Source organism: Rattus norvegicus, chromosome 20, assembly GCF_036323735.1.
Source record: "Rattus norvegicus strain BN/NHsdMcwi chromosome 20, GRCr8, whole genome shotgun sequence".
Classification (NCBI taxonomy): domain Eukaryota; kingdom Metazoa; phylum Chordata; class Mammalia; order Rodentia; family Muridae; genus Rattus; species Rattus norvegicus.
The window spans coordinates 3,924,200-3,941,392 of record NC_086038.1 but is presented as its reverse complement, the minus strand read 5'-3'; the positions used below and the strand labels follow the sequence as shown (position 1 = coordinate 3,941,392).

General features: G+C 56.3%; 1 protein-coding gene across 11 annotated transcripts; it reads left to right on the top strand.

The window, feature by feature from the left end:
* The first annotated feature begins 154 nt into the window (after window positions 1-154).
* Window positions 155-17,130, top strand: Ehmt2 (euchromatic histone lysine methyltransferase 2). 11 transcript variants are annotated; one of them, XM_006255958.4, is made up of 28 exons: window positions 155-249; window positions 896-962; window positions 1,070-1,276; window positions 1,378-1,634; window positions 5,104-5,185; window positions 5,282-5,319; window positions 5,408-5,563; window positions 7,784-7,921; window positions 8,006-8,120; window positions 8,271-8,372; window positions 8,571-8,719; window positions 8,812-8,955; window positions 9,033-9,268; window positions 9,344-9,526; window positions 9,632-9,714; window positions 9,992-10,098; window positions 10,191-10,313; window positions 10,419-10,520; window positions 10,841-10,945; window positions 11,042-11,196; window positions 11,293-11,460; window positions 13,843-13,987; window positions 14,171-14,248; window positions 14,563-14,678; window positions 14,779-14,865; window positions 15,710-15,788; window positions 15,957-16,132; window positions 16,719-17,130. In XM_006255958.4, exons 1-28 carry the CDS (start codon window positions 208-210, stop codon window positions 16,897-16,899), a joined length of 3,621 nt encoding a protein of 1,206 aa, XP_006256020.1. In that variant the 5' UTR covers window positions 155-207; the 3' UTR covers window positions 16,900-17,130. The 11 variants fall into 11 exon arrangements, with proteins under 11 accessions (XP_006256020.1, XP_006256019.1, XP_006256021.1 ...); XM_006255957.4 differs by having other exon boundaries at window positions 9,602-9,714; XM_006255959.4 differs by lacking the exon at window positions 8,271-8,372.
* Window positions 17,131-17,193: the final 63 nt, after the last annotated feature.

The following is a 17,193-nucleotide window of genomic DNA, read 5'->3' as shown; positions in this document are numbered from 1 at the left end:
CCTCACCCTTGTCTCCCGGCGGAGCCGAGGCTAGGAACGAACGCCCTCTCCCCTACAACCCCAGTTCTGGACCTCCAGGGCCATTTTGGGGGGCAAAAATGTCCAAAAGGCCCGCAGCGGCTCCTTTAAGGCGTCTTCTCGCCCTCCCTCCCTGTCCACGTGACCCGGGGCGGCCGCGCGCCGGCTCGGCCCCCCGCGCAAGCGGCGATGGCGGCGGCGGCGGGAGCTGCTGCGGCGGCGGCCGCCGAGGTGCGGAAGGGGAGGGGGAGAGGCGGGTGCATGCCCGCGCGCGCGCCCGGGGGAAGCGCGCGCTCGTGCAATGCTCCGGGGGTGCAACGGGGCCGGGGGGCCCGAGCCGAACTTGCAGCAAACCAGGGGGCCAACACCGGGGGCGGATGAGGGGACCAGGGGGTGGGAGGTGGGGGGAGTGGGCGCCGAGTCGCACGTGCCGCCGCCCGCTGCCCCTGCGTGGGCGGTGGGCACCGCGACCCCGGGAGCACGCGCGAGGGGCGCGAGGGGCCGTCCGCCGGGCTGGGGCGCAGCGGGCGTTGCAGGGGTTGGTGGCCGGGGTCCCCGCGGCCTGGGGGACAAAGGGGGAGCGGCGCGTGCAGCCGGGAGGAGGGGGCGGGGCCGGGGCGCCGAGGCCCCGCCCCCTCCCCCTCCTCTGCTCCCGGCCCCAGAGATGCGGGGTCTGCCGAGAGGGAGGGGGCTGATGCGGGCCCGGGGGCGGGGGCGTGCGGCCCCCACGGGCGGCCGCGGCCGGGGTCGCGGGGGCGCCCACCGTGGACGAGGTAGGCCCCGAAGCCTGCTCTCGCTGCCCAGGGCCCAGGCGTCTTGGGCCCCCCAGCTGCCTGCCGGGCTGACCGGCCCTCCGGTCCCTTGTCTCCCCTCCCAGGGGGAGGCCCCCGCTGAGATGGGGGCGCTGCTGCTGGAGAAGGAGCCCCGAGGAGCCGCCGAGAGAGGTGAGTGCGGCCCGGGCAGGCCCGACCGGACCTCCACCCTCCCCACCCCCAACACGGGATCCGGGCAGCCTGGAGCCCTGAACTTTTTCTTTTCCCCTCCCCGACAGTTCATGGCTCTTTGGGGGACACCTCTCATAGTGAGGAGACCCTTCCCAAGGCCAACCCCGACTCCTTGGAGCCTACCGGCCCCTCCTCTCCGGCCTCTGTCACTGTCACCGTCGGCGATGAGGGGGCTGACACCCCTGTCGGGGCCACACCGCTCATCGGGGAGGAACCCGAGAACCTGGAGGGAGATGGGGGTCGAATCCTGCTGGGTGAGAGGCTGGGGAGCGAGGGAGAGGGGGTGTAAAGGGGGCTTTCTGCATTTCTGCTTACCCTGCACCCCCCCACCCCCGTCTGCCTGCCTCTTTTCTAGGCCATGCCACAAAGTCATTCCCCTCTTCCCCCAGCAAGGGGGGTGCCTGTCCCAGTCGGGCCAAAATGTCAATGACAGGGGCAGGAAAGTCGCCCCCCTCGGTCCAGAGTTTGGCCATGAGGCTGTTGAGCATGCCTGGGGCCCAGGGAGCTGCAACTGCTGGGCCTGAGCCCCCTCCGGCAACAACTGCCGGCCAGGAGGGGCAGCCCAAAGTACACCGAGCTCGGAAAACCATGTCCAAGCCTAGCAACGGACAGGTGAGAGTGTGGAAGTCGGGTGGAAAAACTGGGGGAGTCTGGCTGGGAATTTGTTTTGTTTTTGTTGGTGGTTTTGGGTTTTTTTGGTGGTTTTTTTTTCTTCCGGGATTTAGCCTCCGGACCTCTTGTATTCAGATTTTTTTTTTTTTTTTTCGAATTTACCAATAGGCTACCAAGTGTCAGCCTCTGGGCTGGGCTTCTGTGAGCGGAGTAATTGTCGGCTTCCTGGAGTTTGTGTTCTTGGGGGAGGGGTGGTCAGCAGCGGAGACTGACAGATGTAGAGTTAATTATGTAGTTATTGTCCTATAATTACACTTATACAAATGACCGGGCTGATCAGCCTTCCCGGTTTGTGTGTGTGTGTGTGTGTGTGTGTGTGTGTGTGTGTGTGTGTGTGTGTTTTGTTTTGTTTTGTTTTTGTTTTGCCTTTGAGCAAGCGCCTAGGGAAGGGTTTTTGTTTGTTTGTTTGTTTTGTTTTGTTTTTAAATCCCTACTTTGAGACCATTTTCAAACCAGATAAAGTTCTTACTGGGAACTCTTCCTTGGGGGGTGACAAGAACCCCAGAGTCAAAATTATGCAAAGTTTTAAAAGCTCCTGACTCACCTTAAGTGTGGCTTGGGCTGGGTCTTGTTTGCTTTGCTGTTGTTTGTTTTGAGGGGCTTATTTTGTTTGGGGGGAGGGTGTGTGTGTGTGTGTAAGTAATAAGATCTCGCTGTGTAGCCCTAGGTGGCTGGCTCTGTAGACTAGGTTGGGTTAGCTCACAGAGGTCCACCTTGCTCTGTCCCCCACTTCCTGGGGTTGCAGGTGCCACACACCTGCCTTTTATTTATTTTATTTTTGTTTTTGAGACGGTCTCATGTAGCTCGGGCTGACTGAACTTGCTATAATACCAAGGATTTCGTCTTGAGCCAGCCTCTGCATTTAATTTTTTTCCTTTTTTTTTTTTTTTTTTAAAAAACATATGCTTTATGCTTGTGGGTGGTTAATCTGCATGTATGTCTGAGAACCACCGTGTGTGTCTGGGGTGCCCTTCAAGGCAAGAGGGTGGTGGATCCCCTGGAGCTTGAGTTTGAAGGAGTTGTGAGTCAGTGCTGGGAACCCAACCTGGGTCTCCCCCTTGCTCTTAACCACTGAGCCACCTCTCCAACTGCTCTCATTGCTGTGCTTCTGGGAAAGGGATTACCTCATCATGGTGGGACTGTATTCCTCTGGTACAGAAGGCCGTGTGTGAGGCTCAGACCCCTCATAAAATTATGAGAGCAGCCAAGAGGCAGAGGCCAGCTAAGCTATCAACATTTGCGTGTGACTTAGGCGTCTCTTCCTTACAGAGACGTTGTAGATGACTAGTGGATGTCCGTATCGGTAGTTTAAGACTGATTACAGACTTCTAGAGTTTTATCTATTGCTGGGTGTTGGTGGCACACGACTTTAGTGCCATTACTTGAGAGGCAGAGGCCGGCAGTTGAAGGCCAGCCTGGTTTCTTGGACAGTCAAGGCTACACAGGAAAACCCTGTCTTGAAAGAACACTTATTTTAAGTGTGCTTGTGGAACGGGGGAGGGGCACAGAAGAGGACATGTTTGCGGAGCCTGGTCTCTGCCTTTTCATGGTATCCAGGGAGTCAGACTCAGGTTTAGGTTTGCACAGCAAGCACGCCTACCCGCTGAGCCATCTTGCTGGCCCGATGTTCTCTCTTTAATTGGCTTGTTTTGTTTTCTTTTCTAAGGTTTGTTTTATGTGAGTACACTGTAGCTGTTTGTTTTTAAGATTTACTTATTATATATGAGTACACTGTCTTCAGATTCACCAGCAGAGGGCAGTAGATCCCATTACAGATGGCTGTGAGCCACCATGTGGTTGCTGGGAATTGAACTCAGGACCTCTGGAAGAGCAGTCAGTGCTCTTAACCGCTGAGCCATCGCTCCAGCCCCGGGTTTTGGTTTTTCGTGATGGTTTTGATGGTTTTGAAATGGTTGAGCCCTGTGGCGGGAGGGATGACTGGTGGTCAGGTGTGCTTATGAATGTCAACATCGGCAGTTTAAAGACTGCCTTGCTTAGGCACGTCTTTTTTTTTTTTTTTTTTTTTTTTTTTTTTGGTTCTTTTTTTCCGGAGCTGGGGACCGAACCCAGGGCCTTGCGCTTCCTAGGTAAGCGCTCTACCACTGAGCTAAATTCCCCAGCCCCCTTTTTTTTTTTTTTTTTTTTTTTTTTTTAAAGATATCTCGATTCTATTTGTTTTATTTATTTATTTGTATATGAGTACACTGTAGCTGTCTTCAGAAGCACCAGAAGAGGGCGTCAGATCCCATTACAGATGGTTGTGAGCCACCATGTAGTTGCTGGGAATTGAACCTGGGACCTCTAGAAGAGCAGTCTGTGCTCTTAACCACTAAGCGATTTCCCCAGTCCCCAGGCACATCTTTTAAAGGTGGTCCTGTGTAAGACTCTGGTTCAGATCCCGGCATCACATGGCCGCTCACAGCCACAGTGTCAAGGGGTCTTGTGGCTCCTCCCGGCCTCCTTCCAGCCCCTGCACACATGGAGTGCACAAATTCAGGAAGACCCGTGGATAAGCAGCCAATGCATATGGCTCCACGTCAGAGACCTGTGGGTTTCTTTTTTTTTTTTTTTAAAGATTTATTCATTTATTATATATAAGTACACTGTAGCTGTCTTCAGATACACCAGAAGAGGGCATTGGATCTCTTTACAGATGGTTGTGAGCCACCATGTGGTTGCTGGGAATTGAACTCAGGACCTCTGGAAAAGTAGTTGGGTGCTCTTAACCGCTGAGCCATCTCTCCAGCCCCCGACCTGTGGGTTTCTGTTCATGCTTTTTCCTATATCCCTCTGTCCAGGGATTTTCTTTTCTTTTTTTTTCTTTTCTTTTTTTTTTTTTAATTTATCTATTTTATGTATATGAGTTCAATGTCACTGTCTTTAGACACATCAGAAGAGGGCGTCAGATCCCATTACATAGGGTTGTGAGCCACCATGTGGTTGCTGGGAATTGAACTCAGGACCTCTGGAAGAGCAGTCAGTGCTCTAACCACTGAGCCACCTCTCCAGCCCTTCGGGTAGCATTTTCATTTATTTATTTTTTCTGTTGGGTAGCATTTTTGAGGTACAGCCAGACACAACACTCGCACCTGGGCCCCAGGCTGAGGGAGCAGACTGGTAACTTTAATTTGGTAGCTTGCTTCTTTCGCTTAGCACAGTGTCCTTGTGGTGTCCGTCTGTCTGTTCCACCCTACCACCACCACCTCCACCGTTTGTGTCCAGGTCCCCTTTCTGTCGCTGGGTGTTCTGTGTGTTCTCGAGACAGGGTCTCCCTCTGTAGCCCTAGCTGGCCTGGGACTCAGATCTGCCTGCCTCCCAGGGTGCTGAGGTGAACGGTGCTGAGGTAGACCACCATACCTAGCCTGGGTGAGTAAATCCTCTGACCGAGAGTTGTTCCTTCACGCTCCAGCCTCCAGTCCCTGAGAAGCGGCCCCCTGAAGTCCAGCATTTCCGCATGAGTGACGACATGCATCTGGGAAAGGTGACTTCAGGTCAGTCGACTCCACTCCCCCCACACACACTCCAGGAGGCTTGGTGTATTCTGTCCCAGGAGTTAGAGTTCAGTCCTCACTTTTCTGTCTTTCCAGATGTGGCCAAACGGAGGAAGTTGACCTCGGGCAGCCTGGTGAGCTGGAGAGGAAGACCCGTCCGGGCCGGGAAGGGGGTTGGTGGGTCAACGCCAGGAGCCTCAGACTTTGTGATCTTTTCTCTAGTCAGAGGACTTGGGCTCTGCTGGGGGCTCAGGAGAAGTGATCCTGGAGAAGGGAGAGCCCAGGCCTCTGGAGGAGTGGGAGACGGTGGTGGGCGATGACTTCAGCCTGTACTATGACGCGTACTCTGTGGATGAGCGGGTGGACTCTGACAGCAAGGTGTGCTGGTGTGCTGTTCTCACGTCTCCCTTTCTAATCTGTTCTTCCCCTTTAATACGAACCCTCTAGTTCAGTGCCCCACCATGTCTGCAACCATTTCTTTTTTTTTTTTTGGGTTCTTTTTTTTTTTTCCGGAGCTGGGGACCGAACCCAGGGCCTTGCGCTTCCTAGGCAAGCGCTCTACCACTGAGCTAAATCCCCAACCCCTGCAACCATTTCTTGTATTCCTTCTCTCATCTCTGCTCCTCTCCTTCCAAGACGGTCTCCTCCCTGCTTCTGACGGCTTGTTTGCTCCCTTCGTATTGTTCGTTCGCTTTTGGCCAGTTTAGTTTGTTTGACAGGGTCTTACTAGTAGACCAAGCCCGCCTCAAATTCTTAGAAATCTGTCTGCCTCTGCCTCTTTAGTGTTGGGATGAAAGGCATATACTGCATACACCATGTGCGCGTGTGCGTGCGTGCATGTATGTGCATGCGCACACATGTGCACATGTGTGTGTGAGCATGTATTCCGGGCATGAGTGCGCCAGTGTGGTGTACGTGCATGTGTGTGTGCATGTGTGTGTGTGTGTGCGCGCACGTGTGGCGTGCGTGCATGCGGGTACTCATCTGGGGTTAGAGGACGGCATCTCTGGCTTGGCTCTCTTTCGATGTAGACTCTGGGGATTTTAATCTACAATGTATGGGGTTCAGTTTTCAGAATGCTTCCCCCAGTGTTTGAGGTTGAACCTGGAGCTCGCTTGGCAAGCACAGTAGTCAGGTGTGTGTTGCCAGGCAGGCTATGTTGGTGAGCACCTGGCTTTTTTCTGTGACCTCTGAGGAGTCTGAAGATCACTCAGATCTCACCCCAGAGCGGCAGGCACTTTCCCACTCAGCCATCCCCCCATCCCTCGGGTTCCTGTTTCATTTATTTAACACTCCGCTGTGGAAACTTTCCACTGATCAGAAAAGGGAAGAACGGTGAGCCCCAACACACAGCCAGCCACCCGCACACACGCGGACAGAGCGAGTCGTAGGGCTTTGCTTGTGTGGAAGCGACTTCTCTTTGCACTTCCAAACAGGCCTCTGCTTTATTTTTGCTGACTTTGGGGTTAAACTCAAGGCCTCTCATGGCGAGCACTGAGCTGCTACTTAAATAATTTGAGGCCTCATCATTTACCGAGTGGCCTTGGAGTGGCCACACCTTCACTCACTCCTCATGGTCCGCCTGCCCCGGCCTTCCAGGGGGCTGGGATTAAAGGCAAGCTTTAATGGAGGATGGGGCTTGACACAGAGCCTCACTTTGTAGCCTTGGTTGGCCTTGAGCCTCTGCAGCACCTGCTTCTTCCTCCTATTTGCTTGTGAGCTGATGAAGCTGTTCACAGTTCTAGAGGTGAGATTCCCTTCGAGTGCCTAATACGCCGCTTGTCTCGGGGTGCGGTCGTGTAACCCAGGCTGTCCTCAGACTTGATATGTAGCCAGGGATGACCCTGAGCGTCTGGGTTGCTTTTTAGCGTGTATGAGTGGTTTTCCCTGCGTGTATATTGTACCAAGTGTGTGCCTCGGGCCCTTGGGAGTCAGAAGAGCCTTGGTACTCTGGGACCGGAGTAACGGACAGGTACGAGCCACCGTGTGGGTGCTGGGAGTTGAACCCAGGCCCTTTGCAAGAGCCACAGTGTTCTTAACCGCTGAGCCGTCTCTCCAGCCCCAGCTCCTGAGCTTCTGGTCCTCCTCCCCGCTCTGTCTCCCACATGTTTGGGCTGTAGGCGTGTCTGGTGCTTTCTTCTAGTTTTTGGGAAGAAGACGTGGAAGTGGGTACAGGTGTTTCCTTCCTGTTGCCTGTCGCTGGAACCTGTGTGGGTTGTGCGGTCATTTCTTTTACTGGTAAATGTTGACACGCTCCAGAGGCAGAGGTGTGGGATCTCTGTGAGTTCTAGGTAGTGGCCAGGACTACCCTCCTGAGTGAGGCCTTGTCACCACCTCCTCCACACCTCATGAGCTTTTCATAGAGTGGTTTGGTTGCCGTGGGTAGTCGTGTCTGTGTGTTTCCTAAACCCAGCCCTTTTCACTGCTGTGTCACGCTCTGCACCTCGGTCCCTATCCAGCCCTTCCCTGCCCAGATCCACCCCCTGGAGTTTCCCTGGTGGGGTGGCAATGACTGGGGACCTCAGGATTCACCATGTCTTGCTCTTGAAGGAGATGGCTGCCGTTTGCTGGTTTCCCAGCCTAATTTTTCTCTTTCAGTCTGAAGTCGAAGCTCTAGCTGAACAGTTGAGTGAAGAGGAGGAGGAGGAAGAGGAGGAAGAAGAAGAGGAAGAGGAGGAAGAGGAGGAGGAGGAAGAGGAGGAGGAGGATGAGGAGTCGGGCAACCAGTCAGACAGGGTAAGAGGAGGGACTGGCCTACCTAGAGGAGTCGGGGACTGTTCTGGGCCTGGAGCAGAGCTCTCGAATCTTCCTCTTCCACAGAGTGGCTCTAGCGGCCGACGCAAGGCCAAGAAGAAATGGCGGAAAGACAGCCCATGGGTGAAGCCATCCAGGAAACGGCGGAAGCGAGAGCCTCCGAGGGCCAAGGAGCCCAGAGGTAAGAAGGCCCCTCTGCTCCCGGGTCCCCTCCTCTGGCCCCAGAGAGCACACACTCGGATGCTCGAGCATGTTGACTGTGTAGACCGCATGTGCGCACGCGCCCAGGCCCCGTGAGCCCCCACTCTCACTCTCTCTGTCTCTGTGTCAGGAGTGAATGGTGTGGGTTCCTCAGGGCCCAGTGAGTACATGGAGGTTCCTCTGGGGTCCCTGGAGCTGCCCAGCGAGGGGACCCTCTCCCCCAACCACGCTGGTAATTAATTACCAACTTCCGGGATAGGGAGCCATCGGGGTGCCCACGGGGGTGGAGGGAAATCCTGCCAGAGCCGGGGTGTCCTGTGCCAGGCTTTGGGGTTCTAGAATGTGAAAGGGTGGCGGGGCGGGAAGGAGGGGACCCTTCCAGTGGGTGAGGGGCAAGGTCCCCCATCGTCTCTGTCTCTTCCTGTCTAAGGGGTCTCCAATGACACGTCTTCGCTGGAGACGGAGCGTGGGTTTGAGGAGCTGCCCCTCTGCAGCTGCCGCATGGAGGCGCCCAAGATTGACCGCATCAGCGAGAGAGCAGGACACAAGTGTATGGCCACCGAAAGTGTGGACGGAGAGGTGAGTCTGGGTACTGTTGGCTTAGGAGGCCCAGGGTGAACTAGCCTGGGCCCGTGCCTCACCCTCATACCCCCACCTTCCTCTACCGCTAGCTGCTGGGTTGCAATGCCGCCATCTTGAAGCGGGAGACCATGCGGCCGTCTAGCCGTGTGGCGCTGATGGTACTGTGTGAGGCCCATCGAGCCCGCATGGTCAAGCACCATTGCTGCCCAGGCTGTGGCTACTTCTGCACGGCGGTGAGTGGCCACTGGGGTAGATGGGCGGCCTGAGCAGCAAGAGAGAGCTTGGAGTGACTGCTGTCTCCCTTTCCCAGGGCACCTTCCTGGAGTGTCACCCCGACTTCCGTGTAGCTCACCGCTTCCATAAGGCCTGCGTGTCCCAGCTCAATGGGATGGTTTTCTGTCCCCACTGTGGGGAGGACGCCTCAGAGGCCCAGGAGGTGACCATCCCTCGGGGCGATGGGGGAACACCCCCGGTTGGCACTGTGGCGCCTGCCCCGCCACCCCTGGCACACGACGCCCCAGGGCGAGCGGATACCTCCCAGCCCAGGTACTGGCCTCCCCGGCCCGCCCCTTCCCCATCTTAATTCCCTTGCCCCCCAGACCTCAGACCCTTTTCCCACAGTGCCCGAATGCGAGGACACGGAGAGCCAAGGCGCCCACCCTGTGATCCCCTGGCCGACACCATTGACAGCTCGGGGCCTTCTCTGACTCTGCCTAATGGCGGCTGCCTCTCAGCTGTGGGTCTGCCCCCAGGGCCAGGCCGGGAAGCCCTGGAAAAAGCCTTGGTCATCCAGGAGTCCGAGAGGTGAGTTGGTGCTGTTTTCAGGGTACGACTGGTCCGGAACCGCAGGTGCTGCTATCGGTACTTAAATCTGAGCAGCCTACCTTCTCCCCCTCCGTCCCCGGGCAGGAGGAAGAAGCTGCGGTTCCACCCGCGGCAGCTCTACCTGTCGGTGAAGCAGGGGGAGCTGCAGAAGGTGATCCTCATGCTGCGTGAGTGTCCCTCCCACCCGGGGAACTGAGGCCTTGTATAGCGAGGAAGGTCACGTGGCCCTCTCGCTGATGGCAGTGGTGGTGTCCTGTGGGTGATGGGCATTGTTCCAGTGCGCAGCTCACAAGCTTTCGCAGAACCGCAGAACCGAGGCTGAGTGCTCCTCTAGTCCTGAGGGGCTGGCGCAGCTGCGTACCGGGCGGTCCTGGGACGCCTCCCTAGATGTAGGGCTGTCCCGTCCCCAGCCCTCTTACTGCTTTGTCTCCTCTCGGCCTGCAGTCGACAACCTGGACCCCAACTTCCAGAGCGACCAGCAGAGCAAGCGCACGCCCCTGCACGCAGCCGCCCAGAAGGGGTCCGTGGAGATCTGTCACGTGCTGCTACAGGTCGGTCGTGGGGACCCTTCCCCGCCTCGCTGTCCAGCCCCCTCCGCAGCATGCCCTGTCCCTGGTGCCAGCCTTCCTGCTCCTCCTCACAGGCAGGAGCCAACATCAACGCCGTGGATAAGCAGCAGCGCACCCCGCTGATGGAGGCCGTGGTGAACAACCACCTGGAGGTGGCTCGCTACATGGTGCAGCTGGGCGGCTGTGTGTACAGCAAGGTGTGGGGCGGAGCCGTGCGGGGCGGGGCCCGGCGGTGGGAGGGAGGACGGATGCCTGGGCACCAAGTGCCAGCCGAAGGGCTCACTGGCTCCTGTCTCCCTCAGGAAGAGGATGGCTCTACCTGTCTCCATCATGCGGCCAAAATTGGGAACTTGGAAATGGTCAGCCTGCTGCTGAGCACAGGGCAGGTGGACGTCAATGCCCAGGTCGGTGGCCTGGCCGCTGCTCCTGTACATAGGCCCCTTGGCCGTCCCTTGGGCTTCAGTCCTCACTTCTTCCTCAGCTGCTCTGACCCTCTCCCACCGCTCACATTGCTTCCCTCGTTTCTTTGGTTCATGGAACTTGAGTCCCTCCTCTTAACCTCTGAGCTCATCCAGCGAGGACCCCGCTGAGCCTGGGTGGGGAGGGTGTGCATCTGTGGAATGCCCCATGCTCTGGCTTTGGCTGTTCCCAGAGGTGCCCCTCAGCTTCCGTTTTCTGGCCAGCAAGTCTGGGCCCTGATTCCATTCCTCCTTCCGTCCCTCAGGACAGTGGGGGCTGGACACCCATCATCTGGGCAGCCGAGCACAAGCACATCGACGTGATCCGTATGCTGCTGACCCGGGGCGCCGACGTCACCCTTACCGACAACGTGAGGGGCACTCAAGGGAGCTGGGGGGACTGGTGGGGAGCAGGGGGACCCCGATCCTGTCACCTGCAACCCGATCTCTGCCCCTCACCTCCACAGGAGGAAAACATCTGCCTGCACTGGGCTTCCTTCACGGGTAGTGCCGCTATTGCCGAGGTCCTCCTGAATGCCCAGTGCGACCTCCATGCTGTCAACTACCACGGGGACACGCCCCTGCACATAGCCGCCAGGGAGAGCTACCATGACTGCGTTCTGTAAGCCCCAGCTTCCGGACCCACCTCCCCACACCCCACTCCCGGCACCCACACCCCACTGTCCAGTCTCTGACTCAGGTTTTCTATCCCTCTCAGGTTGTTCCTGTCCCGTGGAGCCAACCCTGAGCTTCGGAACAAAGAAGGGGACACGGCGTGGGATCTGACCCCAGAGCGCTCCGATGTGTGGTTTGCACTGCAGCTCAATCGCAAGCTTAGGCTCGGGGTAGGGAACCGGGCTGTCCGCACCGAGAAGATCATCTGCCGGTGAGTGCAGCCCAGATGCCACAGCTCCTCCACGTCTTCAGTCTCAGGCCCCTTGCCAGACGCAGGACGTCCCAGTAGCTCCTACAATCATCTTGCCTCTAAGGGAGGTGGAAATAAGGGGCCCTCAGTGGGCAAGGGAACCTGCAACCAAGCCTGACAAACTGAGTGCAGTCCCTGGAGAGCCATGTTTTTCTCTGGCTTACGAACACACAGCATGGCACAGTCGCACACCTGAAAAAAGCTAAAGGCAGGGTGTGGTGGCCACCCCTGTAATCTCAGCACGCAGGAGGCAGACGGTTGGTTGTTTTGAACCTGAGGCCAGCTTGGTTTGTATGTATTAGTGAGTTCCAGGCCAAGGAGGGCCACATGGTGAGACCTTATCTTTCTTAAAATAAATGAAAAATAAATAAATATGTAAGAAAAATAAAGAAAAGGACATGTTTTCCAAGCCTTAGAGGTAGCTGAGGCAGGAGGATTGTGAGTTTGAGGCAGATACCCAAATAAGAGTTTCAGACAGGCTGGAGAGATGGCTCAGAGGCTAAGAACACTGACTGCTCTTCCAGAGGTCCTGAGTTCAATTCCCAGCAACCACATGGTGACTCACAGCCATCTGAAAGGGGATCTTCCGCCCTCTTCTGGCCTGCAGGTGTACATGCAGATAGAGCGCTCATAAACATAAGATAAATAAAGCTTTTTAAAAAAAAAAAAAAAAAGAATTTCAGACAGGAGCTGGGTGTCACCTGTGACCCCCTCCTATTCTGAAGGCTGGAGGAAGACCTGCCTCTTGAGCCCACGGGTTGGAGATCAGTATTTGTTATTATTGAGACTCAGACCTTAAAAAGGAAAATCAAACCAAACCAAAAAACCCCGCAAGGCTAGTGTGAGGCAACCCAACTACTGAATGTGCATTCTGAGTTCAAGCCAAGAACCCACCAGGAGAGAGCTGCCTCCTGAAGGTTGCCCTCTGACCTTAATTCCACACTGTATCCTGTGTGAGCGCGAAAGGTCCTCAAGCCAGGCGTGGTGGTTTAGACCTTTAATCCACTACTCTGGAGGGAGGCGAAGGCAGATCTCTGGGCTCTAGGGCTACACAGTGAGATGCTGTCTCAAGAAGGGAGCGGTTGGAGGCCACCAGGAATGTTCACTGTCTTTGAGGAGAGGTTTTTTTTTTTTTTTTTTTTTTTAAGACAGGGTTTCTCTGTGTAGCCCCGGCTGTCCTGGAAGTCACTCTGTAGACCAGGCTGGCCTTGAACTCACAGAGATCCCTGTGCCTCTGCCTCCCTAGTGCTGGGATTAAAAGGAGTGCATCACTCTGCCAGAAAGGACTGTGACCTCTAATGTTAGCACTGGGGAGGAGTAGCAGATGGATCTGAGTTCTAGGATAGCCAGAGCTACAGAATGAGAGTGTCTCAAAGAAAGGAAGGAAGAGGCAACACGTTAAAAAGTTAAAAAAGGGGGTCGGGGATTTAGCTCAGTGGTAGAGCACTTGCCTAGCAAGGGCAAGGCCCTGGGTTCGGTCCTCAGCTCCGGGGGGGGGGGGGGGGGGTAAAAAAGGGATCTGGAGAGATGGCTCAGCGGTTAAGAGCACTGGCTGCTCTTCCAGAGGTCCTGAGTTCAATTCCCAGCACCCACAGGGTGGCTCACAGCCATCTGTAACTTCAGATCCATGACCCAGAGGATCCATGCCTCCTTCTGACCTCTGCGGGCAGCAGGCGTGCATGTGGGGTGCATACAGAAGTGCAGGCAAAGTATTCTTAACACGTAAAATGAGAAAATGTTTTTTCAGGTGAGCAGGAATACTAGTGCGTCCTGTGCTAGCTGGGTGCTTGCAGTCTGTGTCAGTGCTACACTAAGGAAGCGGGAAGGCCATGGTCTCACTTTTAAGGCCAGCCAAGCGAGGCATTATACCAAGGCTCAGCCTCCAACTAAAATTTAAAAGTCCAGAGTCCAGCAGGGTGATGACATATACCTCTAATCCTAGCCACTTGGGAGCTAGGGCAGGAGAGTCAAGAGTCCAAGTCATTCTTGGCTATCTCGCTATTTGGGGCCAGCAGGCTATATGATGCTGTATCTCACAGAGGAATATAAGGGGCCGGGGCCGGGGCCGGGGCTGGAGTAGAGTGTTTATTGGCCTCACATGCACAATGTTGTTGGGCCTCACCAAGAAACAAAGATAACCTGTGCGATGTTGAGGACATAATTATTTCTAAGCTGAGATTGTTTCCCTGGTGTCTTAACTTCCCTTTTTTTGTTTTCAAGAATGTCTCACCGCATGCACTGGGATTAAAGGTGCCACCACCCCAGCACCCTTATACGGAGGAATCCTTGAGCTTCCCCTCAGGAATGCTCCGGCCCCTACCTAACTTTACTGCCCTTCTGTAGGGATGTAGCCCGAGGCTATGAGAATGTGCCCATTCCCTGTGTCAATGGCGTGGATGGGGAGCCATGCCCAGAGGACTATAAGTACATCTCCGAGAACTGTGAAACGTCCACCATGAACATCGACCGAAACATCACTCACCTGCAGGTGAGACACAGGCCCCACCGGGCTCGAGGGAGCAGGGGCTGAAGGAGCCTGATGTGGGAGTCCCTCCACACTGGGGCACATGAAGACTCCCCCTCTCGCTGGGACCGTCACCAGCCAGCGTCCTGAAACGAACCCATGCTCCAGGGGAGAGCCCTCTCACTCACACCACTCCTTCCCGCCCAGCACTGCACGTGTGTTGACGACTGCTCCAGCTCCAACTGCCTGTGTGGCCAGCTAAGCATCCGATGCTGGTATGATAAGGTGCGTGTCCCTCACCTGGCCACTCCCACCAAGGAGCCAGGACCCTGCTCTGTTGGGGAAGAGATACAGGGTGTAGCAGGAAGTCCTGGTGCCCTGCCAGGAATGCAATGGGCCTCTCTGCTCACGTATATGCAAATGGACGCTGGTGCCCGCCTGCACACTTCCTGGTCTCTGACCTCAGCCTGCAGACTCTGCACCGTCCTCTCCTGCTCTGGGCTGGGGTCAGAGTGGAGTTTCCTGTGGAGTCCTCTGGGTCCTGGGCAGCTGAAATGGGCCCCACAGAGAAACCACTGTCCCCTCCCTCCGCACCCCAGGACGGGCGGCTGCTCCAGGAGTTTAACAAGATCGAGCCCCCCCTGATCTTTGAGTGTAACCAGGCATGCTCCTGCTGGAGAAGCTGCAAGAACCGCGTGGTGCAGAGCGGCATCAAGTGAGGCGCGCGCCCCGGCACCCTGCCTCGCCTCCGCCTCCCCTTCCCTGGGGCCCTCCCAGGCGTCCCACACTCAGTGTGACTCCCTCTCCACCTCCAGGGTGCGGCTGCAGCTCTACCGGACGGCCAAGATGGGCTGGGGGGTCCGTGCCTTGCAGACCATTCCCCAGGGCACGTTCATCTGCGAGTAAGTTCACGCTAAGGCCGTGGCTGACACCTGCTGACACCCAGGCCCCACTCTGACCTGCCTGCTGCTCCTCCTGCACTGAGGACAGAGATGGGGCCCGCTCTGCCTGAACCCCTGATCTCCCTGTCACCATGCACGTCTCCACCCACCCAGTGCGTGTATTCCAGACATCATGTCCCCCCTTTTTATTGCACACTGCCTAGATGTGGCCTGTGGCAGACGACCCGGGTTTGAGTTGTGCACTGTTGTGTGTGAGCTGTGCACTGTTGTATGTCCCCGGCCACTTTATTTAACCTCTTTCAGCCTTAATCGTCTTTGTCGAGCAGAGAATAGCTTCTTCCTGTGAATTTCCTCCCCGTGGCCATTAGACTCCCCTAGGTCTCCTGTGGCCTTCAGAGCAGAGAAACCCTCTCACCTGCTCCCTCCAAGGTTTCTTTCTCTGCTCCCTGAATTTTTCAGACACCCATGTCTGTCTTTGCGTTGTGCAGTTTCTCTGCCAGCCACACGGGGCATCCTCACGGCTGATGTAGCTGTGCCTGGGCCCACCACCTGTGTGATTCTGTGTTCTGACACCTCCCCATGTCTAAACCTGGAACTTTCCACCCAGCCTGCCACCAGGGATGCTAATCCCCAGAACACGGGCCTACGCCCTCCCCCAACATCTCCTGCCATGCCTTTGCAGGTCTTGCAGGCTCTTTCCTCCCAACCCCCACCTCCTGCCTACCTGCTGTTCCAGCTGCACAGGGGGACCCCCAGTGGCTGGACTGTGTCCTGCTCCCTCCCCCTGGGTGGGAGGTGGGACCCGGAGCCCCGCTCACACGCAGAACCAGTTTCTGTCCAATAGGTACGTCGGGGAGCTGATCTCCGACGCCGAGGCAGACGTGAGAGAGGATGATTCTTACCTCTTCGACTTAGACAACAAGGTGGGAAGGCAGCACCTTTGTCCTCACTACCAAAGGCTGCTTTCTGGAGCCACCTGGGACATCTGGGAGTGGAGACCTGGGTGGAGGGACTGGGTGTCGCTGAAGGAAAACTAGCTGGTCAAGTGGGTAGAGGTGGGCATTAAGAGCACTGTGTGCCCCACTCCCCAGGATGGTGAGGTCTACTGCATTGATGCCCGTTACTATGGCAACATCAGCCGCTTCATTAACCACCTGTGCGACCCCAACATCATCCCTGTTCGGGTCTTCATGCTGCATCAAGACCTACGGTTCCCTCGCATCGCCTTCTTCAGCTCCAGGGACATCCGGACCGGGGAGGAGCTGGGGTGAGCAGTCTCAGCAGTCCTGGGCAGCCATTGGTGATCTTGTGTCCCCTGGGAGGGCTTGTCAAACAGTGCAAGGCAGGTGTCGGGGATAACACGTTCATGATCACAGCACTCAGGTGGCTGAGGCAAGAGGATCACAGAGAGTCCAGGCTACAGAGTGAGACCCTGTGTCAAAGAAAACGACAAAAAGAGGAGTCCAGTCTGCCCTGTTATCACTTGGCCACAAAATTCAAGGCCACCCAGGGGCATAGAGAGAGACCCTATCTTAAAAACAAACAACAAGGAAGGGGGTGGGGGCTAGGATGGTTGAATACTTGGAGAGTGTACTAGACCCTGGGCTGCATCCCACCTCCCACAGAGCCTCTGGAGATTCTGGTCACACGGCTGGTAGGCCAGAAGCCTGCATTTATGACAGTTCTCTGGGAGTGTGAGTCAACAGACCCAACAAGGGCTTGGAGACCATCTGGAGGAGAGGTTGGGCGGGAGGAAGTGGCTCCCTCCTAGAGAGGGGGCTCCCGTGGCTCTTTGAGATGGGCTTTGAGTGTCTGGATCCGTGCTCCAAGAGGTCCTGTGTTTCCTCTGCCAGGTTTGACTACGGCGACCGGTTCTGGGATATCAAGAGCAAGTATTTCACCTGCCAGTGTGGCTCTGAGAAGTGCAAGCATTCAGCTGAGGCCATCGCCCTGGAGCAGAGCCGCCTGGCCCGTCTGGACCCCCACCCGGAGCTGCTCCCTGACCTCAGCTCCCTGCCCCCCATCAACACCTGAGGACTGTTAAAATCCAGGCCGGGGCACTGCCCCTCAGACATTCCCCCATCGGAGGACCCCAGTAAGGCCTGGAAGGTTTACAGCCCCTCTCCCAGAGCTGGTTTCTCACTGGGAGTGAGTGACTTCAGGGCTGGCCTACCCCACTGAGCCTGGCCTCAGTTCGCTCATTGAAGTTGGGCCTCTGCCAACTGATTTTCTGTGCTCTCAATAAATGTTGGGTTTGGTAATAAACCATCCGGTGATTGTTTTTGAAGACTGTGGGGCTGAGGGAACAGAAGTGGATGGAAAGCAAAC